This window comes from Penicillium paradoxum (assembly GCF_028828445.1).
Source record: "Penicillium paradoxum strain IBT 22861 chromosome Unknown utg000005l_segment0_segment0, whole genome shotgun sequence".
In the NCBI taxonomy this organism is placed as follows: Eukaryota; Fungi; Ascomycota; class Eurotiomycetes; order Eurotiales; family Aspergillaceae; genus Penicillium; species Penicillium paradoxum.
Window position 1 is genome coordinate 3,941,105 of NW_026643183.1, and position 26,616 is coordinate 3,967,720.

Genomic DNA, 26,616 nt, shown 5'->3' on the forward strand with positions numbered 1-26,616 from the left:
TAATTGTTGTGTTGTCCTTTAGATCAATTCTTCTCAAACAGTCATCTTTGTAGAGTACTCCGTAGAGCAATTTAACTCAAAGTCGAGGTGGAGTATATCTATGTAGAAAGGTGGTAATCTGCATGGTAGGATTTTCGGGACAAGAGAGACTAAGAGTGTCATCTAGCCGGTTTGATGGAGATTTTTCCTGGAAAATAAGCTGTAATTTTTCTCGAAACTCCAGTGGATAACCCAAAGCTATAGTCAGATATAGAGAAGGAATCTTGGAAGAGATACGTTCAATTTGACAATCGAAAGACCTTTAAGCAGACATTTGAGACTACAGGTCGGAAATAATACAACTGACCATCTATTTTCCAATTTTGCGATTCTAGCACAAAGATATTGAGGTCGATACCTAAATATGCTCCAATTTTAGGACATTGAAATGTAAAGGCCACGGATGGCGTGAGATCACACGCGACTTTGCATTTGTAGACACTGTTTCTTGTTCGAACAGGCAATAGCATGATCACCTGACTTACGAAAGCCCTTGGATTCGATAGGGTATTAGGAGGTGGAAGGTGCGAATTGGAGACGGGGATGAGATCATAGCGAGACAGAAAAAGACAGGGATCAAGTAGATGGAAGGAAATGAGTATGTAAGAATACTTTGGGTCATAGGATATTTGTATCGGATCTTTTTGCCCATCTGTGAAAATGGGGATGTATAAACAAGCAGGATTCCCATTATCAAGAAGATGGACAAGAAATCGGGTCCTGCTTGTTGATGCTCAGCGCTAGCCAATGACGGTTCTTTGCTCTGCAGAGACGTCCGACTCCTCTATAAATCACCTTAGTCCTGTAGAACCTGGCGGCCTTCCGATAAACCACAGGAACGACAGGAAATATCAAGTGGAAGACGCATGCGCAAGAAGACCTTCGCGATACAATGATATGGCTGAATCGTCGCCTGCAGCCACGGGGCATCGACAGTTGAGAGCGACCGGCGTATCAGCAATGGATTGGATGCCACAGAAGCTTTCACATCCCATCCGGCCGTATCGGCCATCGCTGATAGATCGCATTGTTGAATAAACACCGACAATAGATATTGGGATTGCCAGCTCTCATACGGCCTCCCAATCCATAGCATCGACCATGAACCCCCAGTCCGCCTCGGAGTTCAGCCCATGTTCAGTAGTCTCATCTGGACGAATGCATTTATCCACATGCTCTTTTGCGCGGATATATGACTCCTCCAGACCCCCAAAGATGTCAGAGATAATACCCTCGAAGTCAAAGCTTGCAAGTGCGAGAACGTCCTTCCTTTCGCCTTGTTTTTCTCGTTCCTCGGAGGTCATATCTGCCGTTTTCCATCTGTTGCGCAGTTCCTTGGCTTTCTGTAACTGCAGATAAACGGGGCCGCCACCTAGAACGGGGGATAGTGGGGTCGATTGTTCCCGCAGGGCCTCTAGCACATTGGCATGGTATCGATGCATACCAGCAGGCCGACCGATGCCGGTCCCGTTGTTTAGCGGCTCTCGAGGCGACGATGAGACAGAAATATTGAATACCGCCAATAAGTGGACAATGGCACGCTCGAGCAGAGCATAGTATTCGTGGAAATCAATCTTGAACATTATTTCCGCGTGCGCGACATCCTCGGCTGATATGACCTCGCTGATTCCAAGTGTCGCGAGTCGGTAGCCCTCTGCTAGAAATGGCAGTTTCCATCGTAATCTGGCAACAATCTTCATAAAGCGAGACAATTCTTCGGCTGGTGGTAACAAACGGCCATCCTGGGGTGTGATGGTTGCCGGGCGGATACTGCTATTACCACGCTCCGCTGGGTTCTTCGAGGGCCAGGACCTGAAGCCATTCTGCGCCGGCGGATATCCTTGTGTTCCTCTCGTACCAGGTGCCCAACGAGAGTTGAGCAGACCTGACATGGTCGTTCGATAGGTTAAAATGCGGCGTGTTGCGCTCGTGCGGTTGAGGCGGGCGGGTGGTTCCAAGTAACCAATCAGCAACTAGCATGGAGTATCAACTGGCAGGTTGAAAGAGCATCGACTGTGGGGGAAAGAGAGCTCTTATTTTTCTGCTCTTCGCTTGCCCTGGCACGTGTCCCTGTGGAATTTGATCCATGGATGCCATTGAAAGACCGTGGGCTAATTTTGCCAGTGTCTTTCTGCTTTTGTTGTTTCCCTCCTCTTCCGGGCAGGTCTTGAGTTGTAGTTTAGTCGATCTAGTTCAGGCTTTTTATTCCCATATGCTTGATTCTATTGGACCTGTCTTTGAGGCACCTCTCTTTAGTTGGAAATATTGAGTAGAAGATTGTCGGGGGCGTAGAATCCCTGCTTCTGTCTATATTCTTCCAAGGTTGGTTTAGTAAGACCTGGGATGTGGCCGACTGGCTCCCAACCAGTGTTACTAGTACAATGCTTACTCCCCTAGTTTTTTATGTGCATGCCAGTAATTTCTGAAAATTACTGCGACATAATGCCAACGAAAGCAATATCCGAAAACTCATGGGAGGTCCCAGGAAGTTAGTGTGAACGCTGCGAAAATTGACAGATGTTGGGCATGTATGAAAAAGGAGATGCAGTGAATGTTCTTCCATTCTAGAATCGGCTATATTGGCTATGTATACAACTTCAAGATGTCTACTCCGTACCCACAATTAGTTAAAGCGTTAAACGGACATGGTTAGGTCTGTACGTCGGCGGGCCTTCTTTGATTTGTCTTATTGGCGCGATGCCCACATCATTCATTCTTGCAAATAGTGGGACATTTCGGGGTATCAGAATCATGATCGTAATTGTAACCATAGATCTCCTGTGGGTAATAATGATCACTTAGATCCAGCCATATTGATGGCTCCTCGCCAGACTACGCTACATACCCGTAGTCAGTAGGTGTCAAAAACCTCATTTCCGGAATATTGTCTCATCCTCTTCTTCTGGGTCCCTTGACCTCACAGCAGCATCTGAAAGGCTCCCGCTGTCTGCTTTTGGCCATTCGCTCGCGAAACTACTTCAAGACTCGTTGGTGAAAGGAAACAAAGACGCTATACGCAACCGTCTTGTTGACACTTAACCAGTGTCACTGCCAGGATTAAACATCCCAGAGACTGCATGTACATATGGTGAGACATGAACTGCCGGAATATAGACATAAGACAACACATTGGAAGAGATCTGCAGTATATATCCATAGTTTCCAAAATCTACAATCCAATTTCCAAATTTGTCCTGCGTCGCCTTGCCAAATCCTAACCATAAACATATGAAATGCGAGCAAAAACAAACAAAAAAACAAGGCAAAAACATGAAAAGTTCGAATTCAATATGGTATTCATAAGACAAACCAGTCTTGCGAAAAGCGATATCCCGATCTGTTTTTCCAGTGATGGAGACCCTCTCTAAAATTCCCAGCCGGAGACCCATAAACCCGCGAGACACCGAAGCAGAATGAGAAGAAATAAATGTGAAACTGGGATGTCATGGAAGTGGAAAAAAAGAAGAAATGGTGAGAAGCATATTCATAATAGAAACATCAATGTGGATGGTATGGAGAGGTGTGATGGCGCATCCGTGAATTGAATATTCAGCCAGTTGCCAACTGCCCATGGTTGTGAGGTGATATACAACACACAGTTATGCCATGGCTGCGGCCCTATGAATTTAGAAGGGGTAACCGGCATGCACAGCCCGGTGCAGAGTTGAGGAAGCATGCGATCCCTCAGGATTGCAGATCACTTGCAATGGAGTGAATAGTTGCAGATGCTTGGAACGGTTATTCTTGTACAAGGCATCTCCCTCGATAACGAGGGAACCACCATTGAGAGAGGAATACGAGGAAGATGAAATGGGCATGAGGGGGAATGAAGAAAAAAAATCGTCCCAGCATAGCAGTATAAACAAACATCAAGGGCAAATGAGGTTGGGTAAAAAAAAGCACATCAAAGGGGGCATAGAGCATAGAAAGAGGGCATCCATACACATCGCTCGCTAGAGAAAAGGTCCAAGACATCCATCCATAAAGCCGTGACGACAAAAGAAAAAAAAAGGGAAACAAAGGAAACTTAATATCGCAATTCAACCCAGGAAGACCTAATGTAGTTTTCAGGATCCTGTTTGTCTCGGTCTTGTTGCAGATACTAGAGAGGACGAAAGTGATCAGCCATCCTCATCCGAGGGATCGGCAGAATCACCCTCGCTTCCATCGGCGCTAGCGGTAACCTTCGTTTTTTTGGAAGAGTTCAAGGTATCATCGTTGACTTCGCTAGACTTACGCTTCTGCGCACCACCGTTCTCGGTTGGCAATGGTTTGCTGAGATCTTCGAAAGTTACTGGCTGGCCTGTTACCTCTGCTCGTTTCTCCATAGCGGCCACTTCATCTGCGGTCAAGAACCGTCCACCAGGTCCACGGGGTCTTCGCATGGCGTGGTTGTGTCGTGATTCGTGCAAATAAGGCTTGCGACCCTTTGATGTCAAACGCAGCTGCTCCTCAAGCTTTTGCCGTGCTACACGACGCTTCAGAATGCGATGGAATTGTTTGGCATTGACATACAAGGGCGATTCTTCTTGGTTGCTTCCAGGGACCATATCCGGCGAAGGTTGGTTTTGTTGTACGGGTGCCTGGGGGATCGGAGGAGCTATGGTGGGTCGGCCGACGTGGCTCATCACTGGCTGTGCACTCTGAACACCAGGGCTACCGCCGACATGGCTCATACGACGTTGGTTCAATTGCTGATTTGGTGGCATCTGAACCTGAGTTCCCATTGGAGGCATCTGGTTTTGCATCTGTTGCGGTGATCGGGGATCGCGGTCCTGCTTCATTTGCATGTTTGCCATACGTGGTGAGGCTCGGGAACCCTGTGGCATTTGACCGGCCATAGAGTCCTGGTGAAGAGGATAGAACTGCCCAGATGCAGCTGCGGTGGCCATTGCGGCAGCTTGAGTCGGTGAAATACCATAGCCTTGGGCCATGGGCGCAGGGACACCATAGCCCTGGGGGAAGTTCATTTGTTGGTGAACAGCACCAGGACCATTCTGTGCTTGTTGATAATGAGGTTGCGATGGGACTATGGGAGATGTTTGGTGGGCGGTGTGAGGTTGGATGGGTGCCTGGGCGTTGGTGGGTGACGCCATCGAACCAACAGGAGGGCCAGCGTTTGGTGGGCCGGTCTGATAAGGACCAGCGATATGAGGGGAAGCATGTGGATGTTGCCCATGAGGCTGTTGATATTGAGGTGGGTACTCCATGTTAGCGAGTTGTGACAGTGAATCTTGTCACACTACGAGATGCGGGACAGCTTCAGCGGAGGGAGCTGAAAGGACGACTCAAAAAAGTGAGGTCACCAATCAGACGCACAGGCTTGAATTTGTTGTAACCGTTCCGAATATCGCAATGTCGGAAACGCTGTCTGTTTGGTAGATGGGCGGAGGTAATAACACGGAGCGCGCGCAATGGGAGATAGAGTCACCACAAGCGTTGGGGTAGGCGACTGGTGATTCGACGAGATAGTCTGCAGGCTCGGGGCTTCGCGTCAGCAGAGCGCATCGCCGAGCGGTCACTGGATTGGCGGGGGTGGGGGTATGGGACCAAAGGGAACACAACAGGGACCAGGAACATACCTTAAATTGCAGGCGCGCGTTCTGAGCGACCAATATTGTTCTGTGTTTCCTCAATAGAAACTATCGCGTCGACCTCTTGTGTCAAAAATAATCTCGAACGCGCTGCGGAGGGTTTTGGCTCTTTTGTGCAAAATCGTTTACGCCCGCCGTCGGGTGTAACGTGGTTGGGCTGTGATGCAGCGATGCCGGGGATACCCCTCGACTAGATGTCGGCTTGATGCGTTGTCAAGCCAGAAAGATCTGATGATGCCAGACCTGGGTGTGAAGGCTACGTAGTATGGTTCAAGCACGGGCGGCAAGCTTCCTGCAATTTCCAAGGGTCTTCTGCCACGTCCGGGTAGAGTCCGGGGTGGTGCTGACAGCCTGGACTTGCCACAGAAGGCGTCTAGGCGTTGATGTCGGAATGCACCTTCAAGACTCCACGCACTGACACTATGGGTGGAACATTAGCAGTTGAACATTTGAGCCAATCATCGTGGTGTATCAACAACCAATGCGCTGTCAACCTAGCAGTCTTCAGGTGGAGGGGTTTGGGAATCCGGGGCGGGTTAGACCGGCCAGGGCTGGGAGGGGAGAATGTATGCGTTGGCAAAGGCGGGAGTTAAGCTGCAGCTGGGAACATACCTTGTCGATCAACTTCTGCAGCGCCGATGAAGTGAGGATTCGAGGCGAGGCAAGTCAAGGCCAGGGAGCGAATCACCTTGCGCGACTAGATATCAAAATGTTAGATGCGACTAGATACCCACCAGGGAAGATGATATGAATGCCAGGAACGCGTGCAGATTGGACCAAACGAAACATAAAACGCGATCGCATGTACACAAAAATGGAGGAGAGCCAATGATAGAAGATGCAGCAAGGATCATAGGTAATTTGCGACAGTGAAATAGGGAAGCGTGTTTTGCTTTAGCACGCGTTGTTTTGCCACGAGATAGGGCAAAAGCGCGCGCAACGTGGGATTGGAGCTTAGGGATTACCTTAATAGGCACGGGATAAAGGATAAGTGAGGATAATCTCCGATTAGGGTGACTTTCCAATCCCAAGCAATCAAGGGATCCCAGGGTAGACGATGATTTGACCAGCCTGGGGAGGGGAGAGGGGGAGATCGAGGAATCGTGCCAACGAGAGAGAAGGCGGTGGTTCTGTGCGCAACCGGAGCCACTGATGTCAAGCCGGGCAGTTCCGTGCACCACGAAGTATAGACCAGGTAGTGCCACAGTACAACAAGTATATGGGGTACAATTGTGTAGGGTAAAAAAAGGATAAGAAAATAAAGTGAATTGTGACGTGTGTTTACACAGCAAGAATGGGGCAGAATGAAATCAAGGTAAAAAAGAAAGAGATCGAGTCTCCAGTATCGAACAAAGAAAACGCAATAGCAGCAAACCAGAAAAAAAAAGGGCGATCGCAATTGCAATTGCAATTGCAATACAATGTCCAAATCAGATGTATAACTTACCCAAATAGAGATGCAGGGTTTCACCAATAATGATGTAAAAAGGGGGGAGATGATACTGTGCGATTGGAGGATGAACTGGAGAGGGCGGGCAACCAACGAGAAGAGGCAGAGGGAAGAAAGGCGAGGAAAAAGGGCGGATGGGGCAGTTTTGTAGGAGATTGACTGGCTGCCCACTGCCCGACCGCCTTGCTCCCCGCTGCTAAGCCCGTCTTTTCTGCGATTTTCCATCGGATTACACCAAATTACCGTAACTTACTCCTCATTCTGCCAGATGACTGGCCTATTGGCCTAGCTCACGGCCCAACTGGCCCCCAATGGTAACCATCTGACCATACAGCAATCAATCAAATCCGGTCGTCCCGAGCTCTCGTCATGTGCAACCCGAGACCATGACGCATATCCTTTCTCTTCTTTCACAGCCTGTCCTTGTCCTTGTCTCGGATACGGAGTACTCGTTGATACTTAATTTACTTACTTGCAATCTGTCGCCTATCCCCGTAACATATATACCTAGGTACCCAGCATGGCGAAGTATGCCATCTACTTCAAACAATTAACCCCTTCCCAGTTTCGTGAAAACCTTCAGCCTTCTCAGGTTAGCATGCCGCGCTTTCGGCTGCATGTCTGCCCACGCTATCACTCGCCTCATTTTAATAATCCCACTCTCTTTTCTTTTTTGGCTCCTTTTCGTCAGCTTTGCCTTCTGCTCATGGCTATCACTTCTGATCCCCGAAGTGTCTGGTCTCTCTTTTCTTTTTCCGCTGCTCTCGGTGGACCGCGTATCTCGGCCGTGTGCCCTATTTGGGGAAGTCTCTTCCTCTTCATGCACCATCCCGCCCATAATCCTTGCTTCAAAGCTCTTGCGGAGTACGGTGTACTCCGTACATTCTGGGGAAACGAGCATTCCATAAAACAGAAGACAATTCTTGTCCAGTCAATTATTCACCCCATTTACGTTCCTCCAGGGAATGTGATGAGATATCTTGGGTGGCGGCAATGAAATCACCTCCCTGGGCGGCAATATTGTGATCTGGGCGGGAGTGACGGGATTATTTGACACCAATACCGTCGATCTGGCGCCGGTCAGGAAATACTGCGTAATTAAATGTAGAGGCTGAAGAAAAAAAAAAACACGAGGTTTGCTTCCCTGATGTAGGTACGGAGTAACTCGGTTAGGGACCCTCACAATGAAGGTGACAATAGTGTTCGTGTCGAGCCGAGGTCATGACGCAATACACCATCAACCGAGTTCGTACTCCGTATCCATGTTGATAACAGAAGTACACCGTCCTTCCAAGGTTCTAGGGAATTGTTGCTATTCTTGAACATTTCAACTGGCGGTCGAAGCACTTCAGCTCACCGTAAATTTGATATCTCCGGGTGGGATCTCCACCTTGCGTTATTATTACCTCGGATATGTCGTTCTCCTTCACCGTGGCCTCTCAAGCATGATTATTCTCATGGAACTTTCAGTATTCCAAACAATGTGTTGTGACCTAATATATAGTCCTGTGCTTTTTATATACTTCTAGGTCAATCCCCACGTGCATTCTAGTCGGCTTTAGTAGCTTCCCATGGGCCATTCAGCGCAGGCGATAACCCCGATTCGCAGGAATAGATGGGTCTGATCTCCGGACCGTGAACCCACGTGTGAGAAGCTTGACCGCTCGACCTCGGAGCGATAGAGACCTATGTTGTAGTCTGGGACCTCTAGATTCTATTTGTTCATAGCTACTTTCAAAGGGAATATTTTTCTTGGTATCATAAAACGTTTCATCTCTCTTTGAACGTTGATTTTGACTATTAGTTGGGGTCTTGGCAGCGTAAGAATCTACATTCCTCCGAGATATATATATGTAACCTTTACACAATGACAGAACAAGCCCTATCGAGTAAGCTACACTATAAAAATTGAATATTGTCTAGCCGAACAGCTTTTCCCTTTTGGCAGAAGCCATCATTGGCTTAAGATTAATAGCTCAATCAAGAATATAGCAGTAGCATCCTGGTTGCTCACACGTGACGGGCACAATGGACTCGCACGATTCTCCTAGGGACATTGACGACAACAACAGGACATATAGGTCGCTATTAATTTAGAACTGAGCAGAGCTGATCTATCTTATTAAAAGCCATGGAGCAAGACATACGCGCACAGGTACATGAACATACTTGTTACCAAGCAACATGAATTATCTATGGATCGATTTCGCGGTGGTTCTTCAGACGGCCAAGGGAAAAATGTCCTAGAGTACGGAAGTAAAAACTGGCTGAAAGTAAGAGACTCGGGGTATCATATTGGGAATGTATTAAATAATAAGGCCGCGTCGAAATGAGGACACATCTGGGTACCTGTGGACGGAACAGGCCCGGGGTGATCTCGACAAGCTCACATAGTCTAAGCTGTCAGTGGAGAATGAATATGATTCGGAATATGAGAGGGATCGAAATGCGGCAAGTGAATGGTGAAAAGTTAGTTGTTTTTGTCCCTCTTCGGACGAAAGGCTTCAAAGGATCGCAGAGCCGCTCAGTAAGAGTTTTTGATTATCAACCAAAGATTGGAGCGAATTTTGAACCAAACAAGACTGCGCTGTGTATTTTACCTACTATTCTATTTACTCGCATGTTGCGATATATACCTAGGTAATATACAACATACATGTATACAGAGACCCGGAAGTTGTAATAGGGCACGGACAACTCAGTACATGTAGGTAGTATGAGATATCTATGTCGGAACTCTATGATCGTAAATGATACCCGCAACGAATCACCTCAATAGAGAGCGCCTATGATGCATTTGATGAGAAACATGATAAACCAGCCACCAGAAAATTCTCAGTTGGAATTTTATAAAGAGTTGATGGTCCAATTCTCAGCTATTGCATAAAGCATTTGCTCATTGACTAGAGCGTCGAGAATACCGAAGAACTTGGGTGGAGAACTTCAACATCTGCACCAAGCGACTATACTCTGTGAGATCCTCATAACCTGTGGAAGAAAATACTGGGTTAACACACCAAGCTCATTCTCTTCTGTATTGGGAATATTAAGACATCGTTCTAAAATTGGCCGATGAGATAATATCCAGTGAACTGATATGAAAGAACGAGGAGATGCCTGTTGAGAATCTCATATTAGTGATATACCATATATAAAAGCTTATAAGGCTAGAAGTCTGCATTGAAATGTATTATATCTCTTGTCCCTCCTTTTGTTCTTTAATCCCTTGAAGTCCTCAGCCCCTTACGGAGTACAGTGACCAGTCTATCCATGGATGGTTCCACGAGTGGCGGTGGAGCGCTTACTCATCACCTCCCGCTCCGGGCCCGGGGGATCAAGTGGCTTTTCCGCATGGTGTTGCCTCGACCACAATCGCATTTTGTTCTCCTTTGTGCCTCGAGAAAACCGACTCTGTGGGCTGGTTTCTCTCGGTGGCAAACATTCAAAACTGCAAGATCCACGCTTCTCCGCACCTTGCAAGACGTCCCCCACAAAAAAAACATCACGGACGCGCAACATTCATCTTGAACCGATACATGACGTCTTTGTTGACACCCACGGCTTCGAATATCGCTGCAAACCACTTCGAAACCACCATAAGCGACCTAGACACACTCAAACCCACTCTAATTCCCCTGCGACAGCCATTCAGTCCGCGCTCCTCGCGGAGTTTGCGCATCGGTGTACCCCTGTCACCACTTGCGTCCCACTTTCGGACTTCGGTTTCTACACACGTCCATTGTTGACAACGATCCCCCGTGCATGGGTTAGAGAGAAAATATGGCTCCAGGCGGTGGTGGAAACATTAAGGTGGTGGTGCGAGTCCGGCCTTTCAATAGTCGAGGTGAGTGGACATTGAGGGAGGAGCTTTCCTTTGGGCTTGAAGCTGACTAGCCTGTCTTTACACAGAGATTGAACGCGGCGCAAAATGTATTGTGTCTATGAAAGGATCGCAGACCGTCCTCACACCCCCACCAGGCGCAGAGGAGAAAGCACGGAAGGGCGGGAAGGGTGCCATTGAAGGAAATAAGGTCTTCGCCTTTGACCGTTCATATTGGTCCTTTGATAAGAAGTCCCCAAACTACGCTGGTCAAGATGACCTGTTCGACGATCTGGGTTCTCCCCTTCTTGACAATGCTTTTGGGGGTTACAACAACTGTATCTTCGCCTATGGCCAGACCGGTTCAGGAAAATCATACTCTATGATGGGATATGGTAAAGAATACGGTGTCATCCCACGAATCTGCCAGTCGATGTTCGAGCGTATCAAGTCGATCCAGGCGGACAAGTCTTTGAACTGCACCGTTGAGGTGTCGTACCTCGAGATCTACAACGAGCGGGTACGCGATTTGCTCAACCCGTCAAACAAGGGTAACCTTAAAGTCCGTGAGCATCCGTCAACGGGCCCATACGTTGAGGATCTAGCGAAGCTTGTTGTTGGAACTTTCGAGGAAATCGAGAACCTGATGGACGAGGGTAACAAAGCTCGAACGGTGGCCGCTACCAACATGAACGAGACTTCCAGTCGATCGCATGCCGTTTTCACCCTGACCTTGACACAAAAAAGACATGATGCCGAGACCTCGATGGATACCGAGAAGGTCTCGAAAATTAGTTTGGTCGATTTGGCTGGTTCAGAAAGAGCCAACTCAACTGGAGCCACTGGTGCACGGTTGAAGGAAGGTGCAGAGATCAATCGTTCGTTGTCAACACTTGGTCGTGTCATCGCCGCGCTGGCTGATGTGTCTGCCGGCAAGAAGAAGAATGCGTCCATGGTACCATATCGTGATTCAATCTTGACATGGTTGCTGAAGGATTCCCTGGGTGGAAATTCCATGACCTCTATGATCGCCGCAATTTCTCCTGCAGATATTAATTTTGACGAAACTCTTGGTACGCTGCGATATGCCGATTCAGCCAAACGAATCAAGAACCATGCTGTTGTCAACGAAGATCCGAATGCCCGCATGATTCGCGAACTCAAGGAGGAGCTCGCACAGCTGCGATCGAAACTTGGGGGTGGAGCTGGACCTGGAGGGGCAGCTGGTGCCGTGGGTGGCGGTGCACCCCAGGAATATTACCCTCCCGACACACCGTTAGAGAAGCAAATGGTCTCTATTCAGCAGCCGGATGGAAGTGTTACCCAAGTCAGCAAGGCTGAGATTGTAGAACAGCTTAACCAGAGTGAGAAGTTGTACAAAGATCTCAATCAGACTTGGGAGGAGAAATTGCAGAATACGGAGCAAATCCACAAGGAGCGTGAAGCAGCTTTGGAGGAACTGGGAATCAATATTGAGAAAGGCTTTATTGGAATGAGCACGCCGAAGAAAATGCCACATTTGGTCAACCTTAGCGATGATCCGCTTCTTGCGGAATGTTTGGTTTACAATATCAAACCTGGAACCACTACGGTTGGTCATATGGATCAGAATCAAACTGTCGAGATCCGACTGAACGGATCTAAGATTCTTGAAAAGCACTGCACATTCGAGAATGCTGATAATATCGTGACCATCGTACCGACCGAAGGTGCTGCTATTATGGTTAATGGCATGCGAGTCGACAAACCGACACGATTAAAGAGTGGTTTCCGAATCATCCTTGGTGATTTTCACATCTTCCGTTTCAATCATCCCCAAGAAGCCAGGGCAGAACGTGTCGAGCAGAGTTTACTTCGCCATTCCGTCACCACGAGCCAGCTTGGGTCACCAGCGCCAAACAAAACGCATGATAGAAATTTAAGTAAGGCCGGATCAGACATCGATGGTGAATCTAACAGGGCGGACTCACCTATGCCCTCGCAGCGTAGCCGTGAGTCAGACTGGTTCTTAGCCCGCAGAGAAGCCGTCAGTGCCATGGTTGGACCGGACCAAATCTCGAATTTGCCTGATGATGAATTGGACACACTGCTGGAAGATGTGCAAAAGGTTCGAGCGGGACGACGTGGACTTGCGGAAGAAGAGGATTCAGACTCCATCAGCTCCTTCCCCATTCGAGACAAGTACATGTCCAACGGGACCATCGATAATTTTTCACTAGACACCGCGATAACCATGCCAAGCACGCCCCGGCAGAACGACGACGATGAAGTAGATGGCGTCGCATCACTCAACCAAGCTCGACAGGACATGCAGCGGCAGCTGGATCGCCGCAAGGAAGAGTTCCAAGAGAAACTCAAGACTGTGGAGGCTTCATCCGACCCAGACTCGCCGGAGCTACGTACCGAGAAAGAGCGTATGGAACATGCACTGCAGGCCGCTAAGGAGGAATTTGAAGAGCAACTTCGCAAGCAAAAGGAGTCCTTCGAATCTCATATCCGAGACATGGGCAAACCCGTTCCCCAGATCTTCGAGAATGGCTTTGCCCGATTAGACGAGCATGAACTTGAGATTGCACGGTCAGTGTATACCCACTGGTCTCAGCGCAATTACGTACGAATGGCCGAAAAGATTCTCCAACATGCCTCTCTCCTGAAAGAGGCGCAGATTATGAGCCATATCATGGACAAGCATGTGGTCTTCCAGTTTGCTATTGTCGACCATGGCCACAACATGGAATCGTCTTATGATCTTGTGTTGAACGGAATTGCCGGCGATGAGGACATCATTCTTGATGAGGCCAAGAAGCCTTGTGTCGGAGTTCGCGTCATTGACTATAAACAGTGCGTGATCCACTTATGGTCAATTGAGAAGCTCCAGCGCCGTGTCCAAGCAATGCGGCAGTTGCATCAGTACATTGACCGCCCCGACTATATCCAACACTTCAAGCTCGATAATCCATTTTCTGAGCCTTGCTCACCCCAATATTCTCTTGTCGGTGACGCCGACATACCCTTGACGGCTGTTTTTGAGACTCGTGTGCAAGACTTTTCTGTCGAAATAACCTCTCCATACACCCAAAGTGTTGTTGGAATCATTCGACTCTCGCTTGAACCATCCTCCGCGCAGGCGCCTTCCTCAACACTTAAGTTCAACGTTGTCATGCGGGACATGGTCGGGTTCGCGGAGTGGGAAGGGTCGGATGTACACGCGCAGTTGTTTGTCCCAGGTATTTCAGAGGAAGGAGGCGCAACTACAACTCAAATGATCAAAGGATTCGAGGACAGCCCAGTCCGATTTGAAAGTGTACACAGCATGAGTTTGCCGTTGTCCAGCCCACGGACAGCTGCCTTGAAGGTCTGTGTCTATGCTGGTGTGACATCTGTTCACCTCGACAAGCTGCTTAGCTGGGACGACATGCGTGACTCAGCGGAGCCTCTACCCCAGAAACGAACTGCTCCTCGCATTGCCGAATCCGAATTCTACTCCGAGGAACGTCATGATGTATTTGCTAGAATTCAAATACTGGAAATGGCAGAATCTGGTGAATATCTTCCCGTGGAGGTTGTTCAGAGTAGCAGCCTTGATGCGGGGACATCCCAGCTTCATCAGGGATTGCAGCGCCGCATTTCCATCAATATGACATACAGCTCGACGGAAAGCCTTCCGTGGGATGCTATCAACAATGCCCGAGTAGGATCTGTTCGCCTGCTTGACCCTTGGGGCAAGATCCCAGATCAAGATTTCCAGACTCCCGACGTCCCTCTGAAGTTTGTTCAAGACCCGATGGTCAGAGATAATGCAGATGGAACCTCCAACGTCACAATCGTGGGCCAATGGGACTCGAGTCTTCACGGATCTTTGCTGCTTGACCGAGTGACTGCAGAGAAATACCGGGTTCAGGTGACTCTGCGTTGGGATCTTGTCTCTAGCCGTTTACAAAATCCCGTCGTGTTCGAGGCAGACCAGACGATCCAGATCCAAGGTCGTACCTACGTTCGCCAGCAGTCGATGTTCAAACAATTCTGGAATTCTATCCGTGTTGTGCACTCAACAACTCGGATGTATTCTTTGGTCATTCGGCCCATCTCAGCCAAGCGCGCTGCTGATCTGTGGCGCATGAATACGCAAAATGACTATGTCAAAGGAGAGGAGCTTTTGACCACCTGGGCTCCTCGAAAGGTCTCTCTCGTACGAGACTACATTGCCAACCGTAAACGCCGGCAGCGGGTGGCAGAGCTTCACGCTGCTCGAGGTGCTCTCAGTGCAGGTAGTTTGATTCCCTCTCCAGCTCGCAGTGGAAGGTCGACTCCAATGCGGGGTACAGATCTCAATGAGCGTAAATCCAAACTGCTGCGGAAGTATCTTGATTTGTGGTCGCTGAAACAAGACCCAACGGAGGCCATTCTCGTCCGGAGCAATACTGAACCTCCTACGGATGGAGCGGCGCACCGCAAAATTCGGATATGAACGGTCTCTCTGACAGGCTTTCACTCAAACCTCGCTTCATAGCAACCATCCAAACTCTTCCCAAAGCCCCAGACGCCTTAAAGACAGGCTATGTGCTTACTCCCGATGACACCAACAACGTCTGGGTGCGTCGTTTCGTGGAGCTCCGCCGGCCGTACCTCCACATCTACTCGGTCCCAGAGGGAGACGAGATCAACGCCATCAACCTCCGCAATGCGCGTGTCGATCATGCGCCCGACTTCGCAAGATTATTAGACGGCTCAGGAGCTGGAGCCGACCGTTCGCTATCTGCCAAGGGACGGCCGAATATCTTCGCAGTCTATGGAACCCAGAACACCTTCCTCTTCGCTACACGCACTGAGGCACAGAAGGTAGAATGGATCTTGAAGATAGACGAGAGCTACTTCAACAGCAACAGTCCCCGTCCACCCATGAATGGCAACTAATTGGAATAAAATATTCCTCTGAACTACCATACGTGTCTCTGCAGTGGCCTCAATTTTCGTGCTTCGCCTGTTTCACGTCTTATGATACTACGGGTGTAATTCTACCTACTTTTTCATTTCGTTTTCCCATTTCCTTTCATGACCTGTTGAGATACCCCTTGCATATATCGACTCGCTGTGGCACTCCCTATCTTATGTACATATTAATCCGATATAGTTGGGACTAAACATTTGATTGTACACAGCCTCGCTCGCTTTGGCCCTGTAAGAAGAAAACTTCCATGCGATTTGGCCTACATGTCTGCGTGATGGAACACTCCTTGATACTTAAATGTACAACATACATATGTACATAGAGCCAGCGGCATGGGGTTGGCTAGATGAAGATGTATTGGACGATATAATTAGAAGCGACATCCATTTCATTCGTAACCGGACTAAGATCTAGCCCCCGATATCAAAACCTCGGCGCATCTAGAGCCGCGTTGCCATGGGAACAATCGAGGGTTGACACAACGCGATCAGTGACATCAAGTACCGAAATACTCGACCCTCTGAACCCAGATGGAACCTCAAGTCGGAAACCGCTGTTAAACAAATCTGGACAAAGAGGGAGAATCCGGAATTGTTCTGGAAAGAATGTTGACTCAACGCCCTTCATTCCGCTTCTTGGCCACCGGCGCCGCGGTCTCTCTATTCATCCTTGCATTCCTTGTGTTCGCAACTGGGCCATCCTACAGGCTTTCATCACAATATAAAATGAAGACACATCCCCGACCGCAATATTGTGCGCCACCTGTGAACTCGTCCGCGGGTTGGGATTTCATTGTCGAGCGCGATGGCAACAATCACGGGCTCTCCGAGGACCAGTGCCGTACTGCGTTTCCAAAGCTATTTGCTGAAATTGACAAGTCATCTTCCTTGAGAACGGAGAAGCGTGTCTCATATGTGGAGCTAGACTCACGGACTGTAGACGATGGCATGGTGCGGGGGATCATTGATCAGGGAGAAGTAAGTAGATCATTGCCCTTCGTGATCTTGAGCGCACCCGGTTCTGACATCTTCTATCAAGTTGTATATCGTCGACTACGCCTCCATGCCAGTTACAGCATCTCGCGCACGGGCTACCCTAAGCTCTCTTCACCGTGCCCTGACAGCATTCCCAAACCGTCACCTCCTACCGAGTATCGAGTTCATCTTCACAACAGAAGACTTCGCTGAGGATACAACTGGCCCAAGCCCCATCTGGGCCTACTCAAAACGTGACTCGGATACATCAGTCTGGTTGATGCCAGACTTCGGATACTGGGCTTGGCCGGAGGTGCAGATCGGGCCGTACCATGAAGTCCGGCGCCGCATTGCCGCAATCGACGACGGCCATACTGCGGCAGATGGCACGTACATCCCAGGGTTACCGTTCCAAGAGAAGAAGAAACAGCTCGTGTGGCGCGGCAGTCTGGCAACCAACCCGCCCGTGCGGAGCAAGCTGCTCAAGTCTGTGCAGGGTAGTGGCTGGGCGAGCGTGCGTGTCATTGACTGGGACGATGAAAATGATATTCGTTTCAATCTCCTGCCTATCGAGGACCACTGCCGGTACATGTTTCTCGCGCACACTGAGGGTCGAAGCTTCTCTGGTCGCGGCAAGTATCTTCTGAACTGCCGTTCTGTTGTTATCTCGCATGCGCTTGAATGGCGTGAAGCTCATCACGCGGCACTCATTGCCACCGGACCGGATGCGAATTACGTCGAGGTTGACCGGGATTGGTCTGATCTCATGCGTAAAATGGATCATCTTATTGATAACCCCAAGACTGCGGAGCGTATCGCGAATAATGCGGTGCGCACGTTCCGTGATCGTTACCTGACTCCTGCTGCGGAGTCATGCTACTGGCGCCAGTTGATTCGTCAATATGCTGCGGCTTGTGATTTCGAGCCGGTCTTGTTCTCTACTGATCGGAATGGAAAGACCCGGCCACGGGGTATTTCCTATGACACTTGGCTACTCAGGCGTTGATGGTGCTCGATATTGGACTCCTTTTGTGATTTTTTCATTTTTTTTTCCCACACTGTACAGCACTGCATATTGGCGTTTCTTGCGATATTTCCGGTTGGCGTTAGGGTGATAACCCATATGGCATTATTTTCTCTCGATTTGTACGTGCACAAGATATGAAGTGACTATTTATGACTGACCGCAATGCACATATCCTCCTTTGAGACACAACAATTTTTATAGTATTCTGATCTCTCTCAACTTGCAGGATCCGCGCCTAAATATGCATCCACAGTCTGTAACGCACTTGTTAGGTCCGGATGGAACAATGGCCAATGCTTGGCCTCTGAGACACTGGGTATCTCCACTCCACCCTTTTCCTCATCTGAAGGTTGCTTGCAGCCTTGCAAATCTGGTTCCTGGGCATTATCAGTGCTTCCACTCTCCACATGATGCAAGGGCATGGACCCGAATCCCGCGGCATTTAGAGCACGTCTCGTCCACCGATTCTTGATATTTGCAAAATGCCACTGCACAACAGCAGGTGCAAATCGGCGATCCAGCTGAGTGCGCACATCAATTAGGTTCTGGATACAAGTCACATCGACATTGTTAACAGCCGAGAAATCAAGGATGATGGCTCGCAGTATCGGAAGATGGGAGTCATCCACGCTAGAAGAGCCCGCATCGTTCCAAGGACGATCACCCTTTTTGGCGTATGCCTCGGCATTCGTGCGCCGCGTGTGCTTGGATATTGTCTGGACAAGGCCATCTGAGTAGTGGCTTGCGTTGGGGTAGTTGAACCCTTCGGAAAAGCGGTAGACGAAAACACCCGGGCGTGGTCTCTCAATTTTGATAGATGGGTCTGTTTCTGCGTCCTTGATAGGTAAGAAGAGAGGACGTTGAGTGGTTCCATCGCTTATCCAGGTTTGGCCGAGGAAATGGCCTGGGGCCTTTGCGTGGCGGAATAATAGGATTGCCACTGAGAGACAGACAGTTGCATAGATGCTGTTTGGAATTGAGCTCACTAAGGCTACGATCAATCCGACTGCGAAAATGATGGCGTCTAAGGGGGAGATGCGCCAGAATTGGTAGATGGTGTTGGGCGGGACGATCATATCTCCGACTGCGTGGATGATCACACCTGATAGTGTCGCTTTGGGAATATAGTATAGCCCAGCAGTAAGAGCGTACATGGCAATCAGGACGACACTGGCGGTTATGATACCAGCAAATGGAGAGCGTGCGCCTGACTTGGATTGGATAGCCGAGCGTGAGAATGAGCCTGTCCCTGCATAAGCGCCAACGAACGGACCCAAGAGGTTGGTGATGCCGAGGGCGATGAGCTCCTGAGAGGGGTTGATCGTGTAGTTATTAACACGTCCGAAAGATTTGGCAACTGCAATATGCTCGATGAGGACCACGATCACACAAGCGGGTAATTTGGAGATGAAGAGCTTGATGACATCGGCGCTCAGTATAGGGACACCTGTGTGCCCGAATCCCCGCGGCACAGTTCCGACCAAAGCAAAGGCGGGATTTTCACGGCGATGCGCGTTGACGGCGAAGCTGATTAAAGTAAAAAGAATGATCACAAACACTGTGCGCAAAGCACCGAGAAAGAAGAACAGCTTCGCAAAGCGTGGATTCTTGCGGGAGGCATAGTTAAACGCTGATCGGAGGATGTATAGAGCTGCGAGCGCGGTCACACCCATTGCAGCATCGTATCCTTGAGCTGTGGGCAGAGATTTGAGCGTGTCGATGATTATTCGATATGCAGGAGCACCGATGTTAAAATTTGCTGTCTCGCCCAGCAGCTGCTTGACTTGTCCAGAGCATATGGTGATGGAGGAGCCAGCCATGAAGGCTGAAATAGCAGGAAGAGGGATAAAGTCGACAATGAAGCCTAGCCGAGCCAGACCCATGAATGTGACGACACTTCCGCACATCATGGCAATTGATAGAGCAATTTGAGGTCCTGGAATGTCGGGTCGAACACTTTGGACGTCCATAATGATGCTTCCGACAAGCGTTGACAAGACAGCAACGGGCTAATGACTTGTTAGCTTATGCATTTAGTGTGGCGTTGGCTAGCTAACCTACCCCTATCGTGATGTCCTTGGACGTTGCAAAGGCCCAGTAGATCAGTACTCCCATAAAAGAAGTATAGAGCCCATATTGCACAGGAAGATTAGCCAATTTGGCGTATCCCATACTTTGAGGGACCACAACAGCCCCAACAGTTATACCTGGAGCATTTAGCAGGAGTGATGGTGTGCAAGGCCAAGTCAATGATAAGGACATACCTGCGACTAAATCTCCCAAAAACCATTGAAAATTATAGTGTCGAATCCATTGCGTGAAAGGCAATAGCCCCGTGAAATATTGCCCAACCTGCGATCCAGAAGGCAGGATATCGCTTAACCATTCCAAAACGGTCGGATCAAGCTCGTGAGGTAGTGTATCTTTATTATGTAGACGAGGAGGATCGTGTAAGCCAAGTACCTTCTTAGCAATAGAAGAAGCAGATCTCATGCTGACAGATATAAAATATCATATAGAATGACAACAACAGCTTAGACCGACGGTGATGATCTCCGAATAGACAGGTTATATTCAATTTATATGAATCCCGAGCCACAAAGGAGATGGTGTTTAGTTGAGTGCTAATGGTTGCATCCAAGACGCATTAGCCATACAGAGGAGCTGAAAAGGTGCACAAAAACCAACAATACACAGCTTGGTACCGGTCATGCAGCAGAAGGTCTGGAATGTGGCTAGAGAGTCTTGTGTTGATGACCGAACGGCAGGCAGTTATTGCAAGGCTTGAGGCCCTACAGCCGGCCAAGCACTGGCTAGTCTAAGAAAAGAAGTGTCACAGTAGCACTACACCCTCGTTCAGACGAAATTGCCGACAGGGGTTCGTTGCAAGGTGTCACTCCTTGCGTCAATATCGAGTATGGGGAAAATCGAGGCGCACTGGAGCTAGAGCCGAGGTTGCAACGGTGTTATACTCGCCACAGTCAGGAGTCGGCTTATCCGGCAGGAGTGAGGTGGCAATGTATGAGACATAAGGAAAATTACATATATTTTACGAAAAGGCACTCTGCAAGGGGAGGATGGCATCTGATCTCTGAGCTCATAACGCCCTGATGACCTTTGGAACATAGGAAAATAAACCCTGTCACTCTGTAAAGCTTCCGGCTAGAGTTGCATCCAGACTGTCTATCCATGCTAGTTCTAATACTTGGGGCCTTGCATTCATTCATAAAAAAGCCAAGCATCAAGGCTTCTAGGGCTAGGCCACGCGCAGGGCAAAGGTCCAATAGTTGACACTAGAATGACTAATCTATACGGAGTATTGAATACGCCCATAATGTTCTATCAAAAATTCGACAAATATTGTATTTAAGTATGAGATAGGCCAATGAGTATATTTGGGGTGACTACTACGTAACTCATGGGCGAGGAGTTTTCACCATCATCCATTTTCTTATCATAGTAAACAACAGTGGATACTTGCATTGTAACTAAGGGGATTTAGAGCAATATGCAGAGTATAAAATAGAAGAAGCTTACAAAAAGCAACACATTATGCCTTTGAGGGTAGTTAGTTCGTGTACCTTTTACAAATTTCCAAGAGTGGCAGCCCTCTCGCAAGGACTAACCAAGTCGAGCAATACGAAGATCAGATCAACTGGTCTGGCCGTGGTAATAGGTGTGCATCAAACAAATTCATCATAATAGTTCCCGAAAGTTTCCTTCTGAGTTCATAGGAGAATCATCTAAAATCTTATCTCGGTTGGCCCGCACCGAATGTCAAGATAAGCGTTTATTGGTCCATGGATCCGCCGCCTGAAGTTATGGAAATGGGATCTTTTGTCCGCAACTTTATATCAACTTCTCTGGTAATCTGAGGACAGAATCATCCGGGGTAGCCCTTTATTTTCCGGCTTCCAAACAGCCTGATGTTGGGTTTAGCCTGGGTTGAGCCATGCTACACCCGTTACAACCGTAGTGGATTGATTCCCCCGCATTTTGACCTGCGCTTGTGGCTGAATTCTTCAGCCATTCTTGTTTATATTTGCGAAGTTTAGCCGTCTCCGGAGTTTATGCCAGTCCTCTTTCAAATTACCGGAGAATCGGGCTTTAGCCTGGTTGCAAGATTTGAAGATCCAGTCCCGTAACAGAGAATGTGATGAACTACTGCCGACACTTGGTAGAAATTTCGACCAGGCTGTAGCCAGTTCAATTCAGACGAGCTTGGGATAAATGGCTTTCTGGATAAATCAAAATAAGACATTCGAGGCATGAAACTGTTTGAACCCACTTGCCCCACACGAGCTGGGCAATATAAAAGGAACATCCTTTCCCAACGAAGGTGCCTATGAAGAGACAAGAACCTTCACTTTTTCTTTTCAACCTATTCCCAAAACCTGAGCTTTCATCATGGTCTCTCTTTCAAACCTCTTCGTGGCTGCCTGCGCAGCTGTGAGCGCTTTTGCGCTCCCCAGCGACTTGGAAAAGCGAGAAAGCATCACCGATAGCGAGCAAGGAACGAACAATGGCTATTTCTATTCCTTCTGGACCAACGGGGGTGGCAGTGTTTCTTACACCAACGGTGCTTCGGGTCAATACAGCGTAAGCTGGACAAACTGTGGATCCTTTACCTCCGGTAAAGGCTGGGCTACTGGCACTTCTCGGTATGTTCAGCTTGTTAGGCCCATCTAATCTTCGATTGACTATTTACTGAAGAATATGATTTTACAGGAACATCAACTTCTCCGGCTCCTTCAACCCCTCGGGTAACGCTTACCTCGCTGTCTACGGCTGGACGACGAGCCCTCTTGTCGAATATTACATCTTGGAGAGTTATGGGACCTATAACCCCTCTAGCAGCCTGACTTACAAAGGAACCGTGACCAGCGACGGATCTGTCTACGACATCTACACCCACCAGCAGGTGAACCAGCCCTCCATTGTCGGAACTGCAACCTTCGATCAGTACTGGTCAATTCGTCGAACCAAGCGCACTAGCGGAACAGTCACAACCGCCAACCATTTCAACGCTTGGGCTTCTCTTGGAATGAGCCTTGGCTCCCATAACTATCAAATCGTTAACACTGAGGGATACGAGAGCAGTGGATCATCAACCATCACAGTGTCATGAGCATGTGAAAGCCCTGCAGCGGTTTCATACGCAATGTCTAGCTGGTTAGGACCTGCCTTTGTGGAAAGGAGATTGATATGGATCTTTTTGATGCAGTAAGAACAAATATGTGGAACAGTATTTTGATTAGGATTTTCTCGAATTTTTGTTCTCATGGGCATGACTTGAATGGTTGTTCTAGCTGAAATAATCTTGCATTATAGCTTTTTATGCCATCCATGATAAAAGTGCCAATAATCTTGAGCGTTAGAGGTGCTAGTCTACGAGCCCCTGATATGGACCAATCATTAGACATATTACACAGAATTCAATGAATGCAGTTGTATCTCATTCCTCGGGCTGATAACCTCATTCTAGTAATCTTGGATGATATTCATTCTAACCTTGAAATCATACCCATAAAACGGCTGATCGATATGTCAAGACACAGAGATGGACTTCAAGCCGCAAATGATTCGATAGGACAGCCAAGTTGGGCTGCATGGAATGCTGGCCTTCAGGTAACACAACCCGTTTTGGTGTAAAGATGGAAGATTTCTCTGTCGTACTTCCTGGGGACAGGGTATCTAAATGAACAAAGAAAAAGCAAAGAGCGAGGTATCATTGCGAAATTTCCAGCATCACAAATCCAAAGAACCTGAGCCTATCGGATTTAAACAAACTTACTTTTGATAGAGCTGTTGTCGGATAAACCGAGTGTAGACGGAATTCATGTGATCATCCATTTGGGAATCGACACGCAGGTTGGCTGCAAATTGCAAGCAGCTTGGCCTCTGCATGATGACCGATCTGAATTGAGCTAGCTCAACATCACCACTGACTTGAATACCTTGGTCTCGGACATCCCGTACAAGCTTCTTGAATCGACGAACGAATGCCACGGGATGGGTACGCTCATAGCGAAGATTCATCCATTTTTTCCATGCATTGAAGTTCGGCTTGATCTGCAAATTGGAGTAAAGTGCCTCCAACTTCAGATATGCGGTGCGGGGATCAGCAATTTCCTTTATTTGAAGAGCAGGCTTCTCCCCAAGAGCGAACGTCAGGTAGTCGCGAGCCCCTGTGACATGGCAGTTCCAGATTTCTACCGAGGCATCGTAGTCGGAACGTAGCTGCTGTTTAATTAGATCGTCGAGTTCTAGGTACGCCTCGAATACCGGGCGCGTGAAGACTTCTGCTGGAAGTTTATGTTTGCTAGCCATTTTGTCAATCGCGACTGAAGTGTATGGATCGTAGACAGGAACAGTCAGATTTCCCATGAAGATTTCCCAGTAGAGTGGATTGGTGGTGCGGGTGACAGTTTGGAACTTTTCCTGCCAAGTCTTCCAGTTCGAAGCACCTTGCAAGACTGGGACAAACACGGCGATACTGTTTGGGATGAGCTTCATTGTGGGAGAATCGGATGAGAGTTTGCCTGTTTGGAAATGATTAGAAACAGTGTTGCTGCGTCAGATTACACGAGAACGGTCAGTGTCACGCACCATCTGTTATGATTGATTTGATAGCCATGAGAGTGGAGGGTAGGAAAGCGATAGAACAGGGAGCAGAAGTTAAACTGAGGCCTGTAGTCGTAGGAAAGGTGGATTTGAAGAGAAGAAAAACCGCAGTCCGACGAGTTTTTGATGGTTGGGTGACGAGATAGTACGGAGAGGACGATCGTTGACAAGCAGGAACTATCGAGTTTGGTAGTTGTAATCGGATGGCTGATAGGAAAAAGGCTGTGTCCCAGAAATGATTTCGAGCTGGCACATCGATATCGATCGCTTTTTGCCGCATAGAAAGGAGTAGCAGGTCGATAAACCGGCTTGTCAAAGCGACGGGGGGTAATCTGGCAATGGAGAGGACGATCTGCAGACAAACTGCAGGAAATCACCAAAGTCCACTAGATAGCCTCAGTCATCAGTCCCAAATGGTGTTTTCGCCTTTCTATCACTATCAACGATGCTCTGGCTGGGCCTTTTAAGCAGTTGACGTGAGGGTTTCCAGAAAGAAAAAGAGACTTGATAGCATATGCCAATGGGCTACCGTAATAAAGCTATACGGTTATATGAAGAAGGAAGATCCTTAGGCTGTTCATTGATAGGTCGGAATTTCAGAAGATCTCAGATCTATCTGGTAAGAAGTAGAAAGTGAAACTCAACAGAAATTGCGAGATATTTAATTGATCTATGAGGACAATATGTTCTAAATAACCCAAGTCCCCCTTTAAATATATCGACTGGGCATCTCCTGACTCCCATTGATCCTTGATCTCTAAAGGATGGATATTTTATCCAAAGCGCGTTGCCTGCATTATACTGTAGCGAATGACCGAATTTTACACAACCTTTCTATTCTTTCCCCCGTTATCTGGATTTAATATAGACGGTAGTTGAATAATATCAATAAATAAAATAGCTTGGCAGCACCAAGTGTGCATCTAGGCTGTATTTGGATAATACCTGGGAGGGGGTAGGGTTAACTAAGAGTACATGGTAGACATTCAAGGTAGAGCACTTTGCTCCTGTGCCATTGCAGCTACATCAGATTTGAATCGAGAGGAAACAATATGCTGGAAGGTAAAGAATTTGGAATTTCCATGATTATCTAGTAAGAAACTATGTATTCTTTATGATGCGGATACTGGTTCAAACTCAACCAGTGATCAGTGTGGTGATAGCGCCCATTTCGCTAAACGTGCCCAGGACTTTGGGTAAAAGATATTGTTGGATTCTGTGAACCAATGGCCACTGAGGATAGAATACAAGTACAGATGCAGGTAGCAAAACGCAGGGTGACGGCTGTAGGGAATCATAAAATGAATAATGAACATCTAAACAGGCCTGTCTCCATAAGAGGGGTACACATAGATAATCGAGAATATCATCATTGCGATTGATTCTTCAAAAAACTTTGGTAGACCAGTTCCATAAGCCTCGGATCGTAGATGTCCACTTTCAAATCTGCCATGAATGTGGTCGAGTGCGGATTAGGCTTGATTGCCTGTTGAAACTGGGCAAGCTCCACGGTTGGAGGGACTTCCACACATTGGTCTTTGACATCTTGGAGGCTCTTCTTGAAGCGATCGACGAATGCAGCCGGGGTAAGACCCCTGGTAGAATAACGAACTCTGCTGAACTTCTCCCATGCAATGTGCACGGACTGAGCCGAAGTCTTGCCATACAGGCTTTCCAGCTTGATATAAGCTTCGTGTGCATTTGTGACTTGCTGGATCTCTGACAATGGCCCCTCACCAAGACCAGAGACAAGGAGATCGCGGGCACGAATATTTAGGATTCGTGGATTTTCGGTGGGACCTCGGTAGAATACGCGGGGACCTCGCTGAGAGAACAGCGCCTGGTCAACGTCGTGGACTTCGACAACCTCAGAGTCCGAATAATCAGAGCTATCAATGTCCAAGGAACTACCCATGGAGCTTTCCATGGATTGATCTCTCCAGCTATCCCCATCTGTGGTAATGATAGGCTCTGGCTTGATGACGTCGCCCGCTTTGTTCATGAGTATGTCCCAGGATATGGGGTCCACAGTTTGGAAAGCTTCTTGGAGGCCTTTCCTCCAAGAAGACCAGTTGGATTTACCCTCAAGCTTTGGAAACCAGCTTGGAAGGCTCAAAGGAGCCTCGGCCTCGTTCTTCAT

General features: G+C 48.2%; 9 protein-coding genes across 9 annotated transcripts; 3 read left to right on the top strand and 6 right to left on the bottom strand.

Annotated features, from left to right (window-relative positions):
- Nucleotides 1–835: 835 nt before the first annotated feature.
- Nucleotides 836–1,051, bottom strand: N7457_006401 (uncharacterized protein; the record flags this gene model as incomplete). The annotated part of the gene is made up of 1 exon (XM_057177445.1): nt 836–1,051. The coding sequence occupies one exon, from the start codon at nt 1,049–1,051 to the stop codon at nt 836–838; it is 216 nt and encodes a 71-aa protein (XP_057031747.1).
- A 58-nt stretch (nt 1,052–1,109) lies between these two features.
- Nucleotides 1,110–1,931, bottom strand: N7457_006402 (uncharacterized protein; the record flags this gene model as incomplete). The annotated part of the gene is made up of 1 exon (XM_057177446.1): nt 1,110–1,931. One exon carries the CDS (start codon nt 1,929–1,931, stop codon nt 1,110–1,112), a length of 822 nt encoding a protein of 273 aa, XP_057031748.1.
- Nucleotides 1,932–4,160: 2,229 nt separating this feature from the next.
- hapB (CCAAT-binding transcription factor subunit HAPB) lies at nt 4,161–5,249 on the bottom strand (the record flags this gene model as incomplete). Its single annotated transcript, XM_057177447.1, has 1 exon — nt 4,161–5,249. One exon carries the CDS (start codon nt 5,247–5,249, stop codon nt 4,161–4,163), a length of 1,089 nt encoding a protein of 362 aa, XP_057031749.1.
- Nucleotides 5,250–10,863: 5,614 nt separating this feature from the next.
- Nucleotides 10,864–15,817, top strand: N7457_006404 (kinesin-3 motor protein uncA; the record flags this gene model as incomplete). The annotated part of the gene is made up of 3 exons (XM_057177448.1): nt 10,864–10,927; nt 10,993–15,262; nt 15,346–15,817. 3 exons carry the CDS (start codon nt 10,864–10,866, stop codon nt 15,815–15,817), a joined length of 4,806 nt encoding a protein of 1,601 aa, XP_057031750.1.
- Nucleotides 15,818–16,456: 639 nt separating this feature from the next.
- Nucleotides 16,457–17,831, top strand: N7457_006405 (uncharacterized protein; the record flags this gene model as incomplete). The annotated part of the gene is made up of 2 exons (XM_057177449.1): nt 16,457–16,828; nt 16,890–17,831. 2 exons carry the CDS (start codon nt 16,457–16,459, stop codon nt 17,829–17,831), a joined length of 1,314 nt encoding a protein of 437 aa, XP_057031751.1.
- A 236-nt stretch (nt 17,832–18,067) lies between these two features.
- Nucleotides 18,068–20,345, bottom strand: N7457_006406 (SLC26/SulP family anion transporter; the record flags this gene model as incomplete). The annotated part of the gene is made up of 3 exons (XM_057177450.1): nt 18,068–19,861; nt 19,914–20,059; nt 20,117–20,345. 3 exons carry the CDS (start codon nt 20,343–20,345, stop codon nt 18,068–18,070), a joined length of 2,169 nt encoding a protein of 722 aa, XP_057031752.1.
- Nucleotides 20,346–22,259: 1,914 nt separating this feature from the next.
- Nucleotides 22,260–22,980, top strand: N7457_006407 (glycoside hydrolase family 11 protein; the record flags this gene model as incomplete). Its single annotated transcript, XM_057177451.1, has 2 exons — nt 22,260–22,513; nt 22,581–22,980. 2 exons carry the CDS (start codon nt 22,260–22,262, stop codon nt 22,978–22,980), a joined length of 654 nt encoding a protein of 217 aa, XP_057031753.1.
- Nucleotides 22,981–23,642: 662 nt separating this feature from the next.
- Nucleotides 23,643–24,368, bottom strand: N7457_006408 (uncharacterized protein; the record flags this gene model as incomplete). Its single annotated transcript, XM_057177452.1, has 1 exon — nt 23,643–24,368. One exon carries the CDS (start codon nt 24,366–24,368, stop codon nt 23,643–23,645), a length of 726 nt encoding a protein of 241 aa, XP_057031754.1.
- Nucleotides 24,369–25,845: 1,477 nt separating this feature from the next.
- N7457_006409 (uncharacterized protein) lies at nt 25,846–26,616 on the bottom strand (the record flags this gene model as incomplete). The annotated part of the gene is made up of 1 exon (XM_057177453.1): nt 25,846–26,616. The coding sequence occupies one exon, from the start codon at nt 26,614–26,616 to the stop codon at nt 25,846–25,848; it is 771 nt and encodes a 256-aa protein (XP_057031755.1).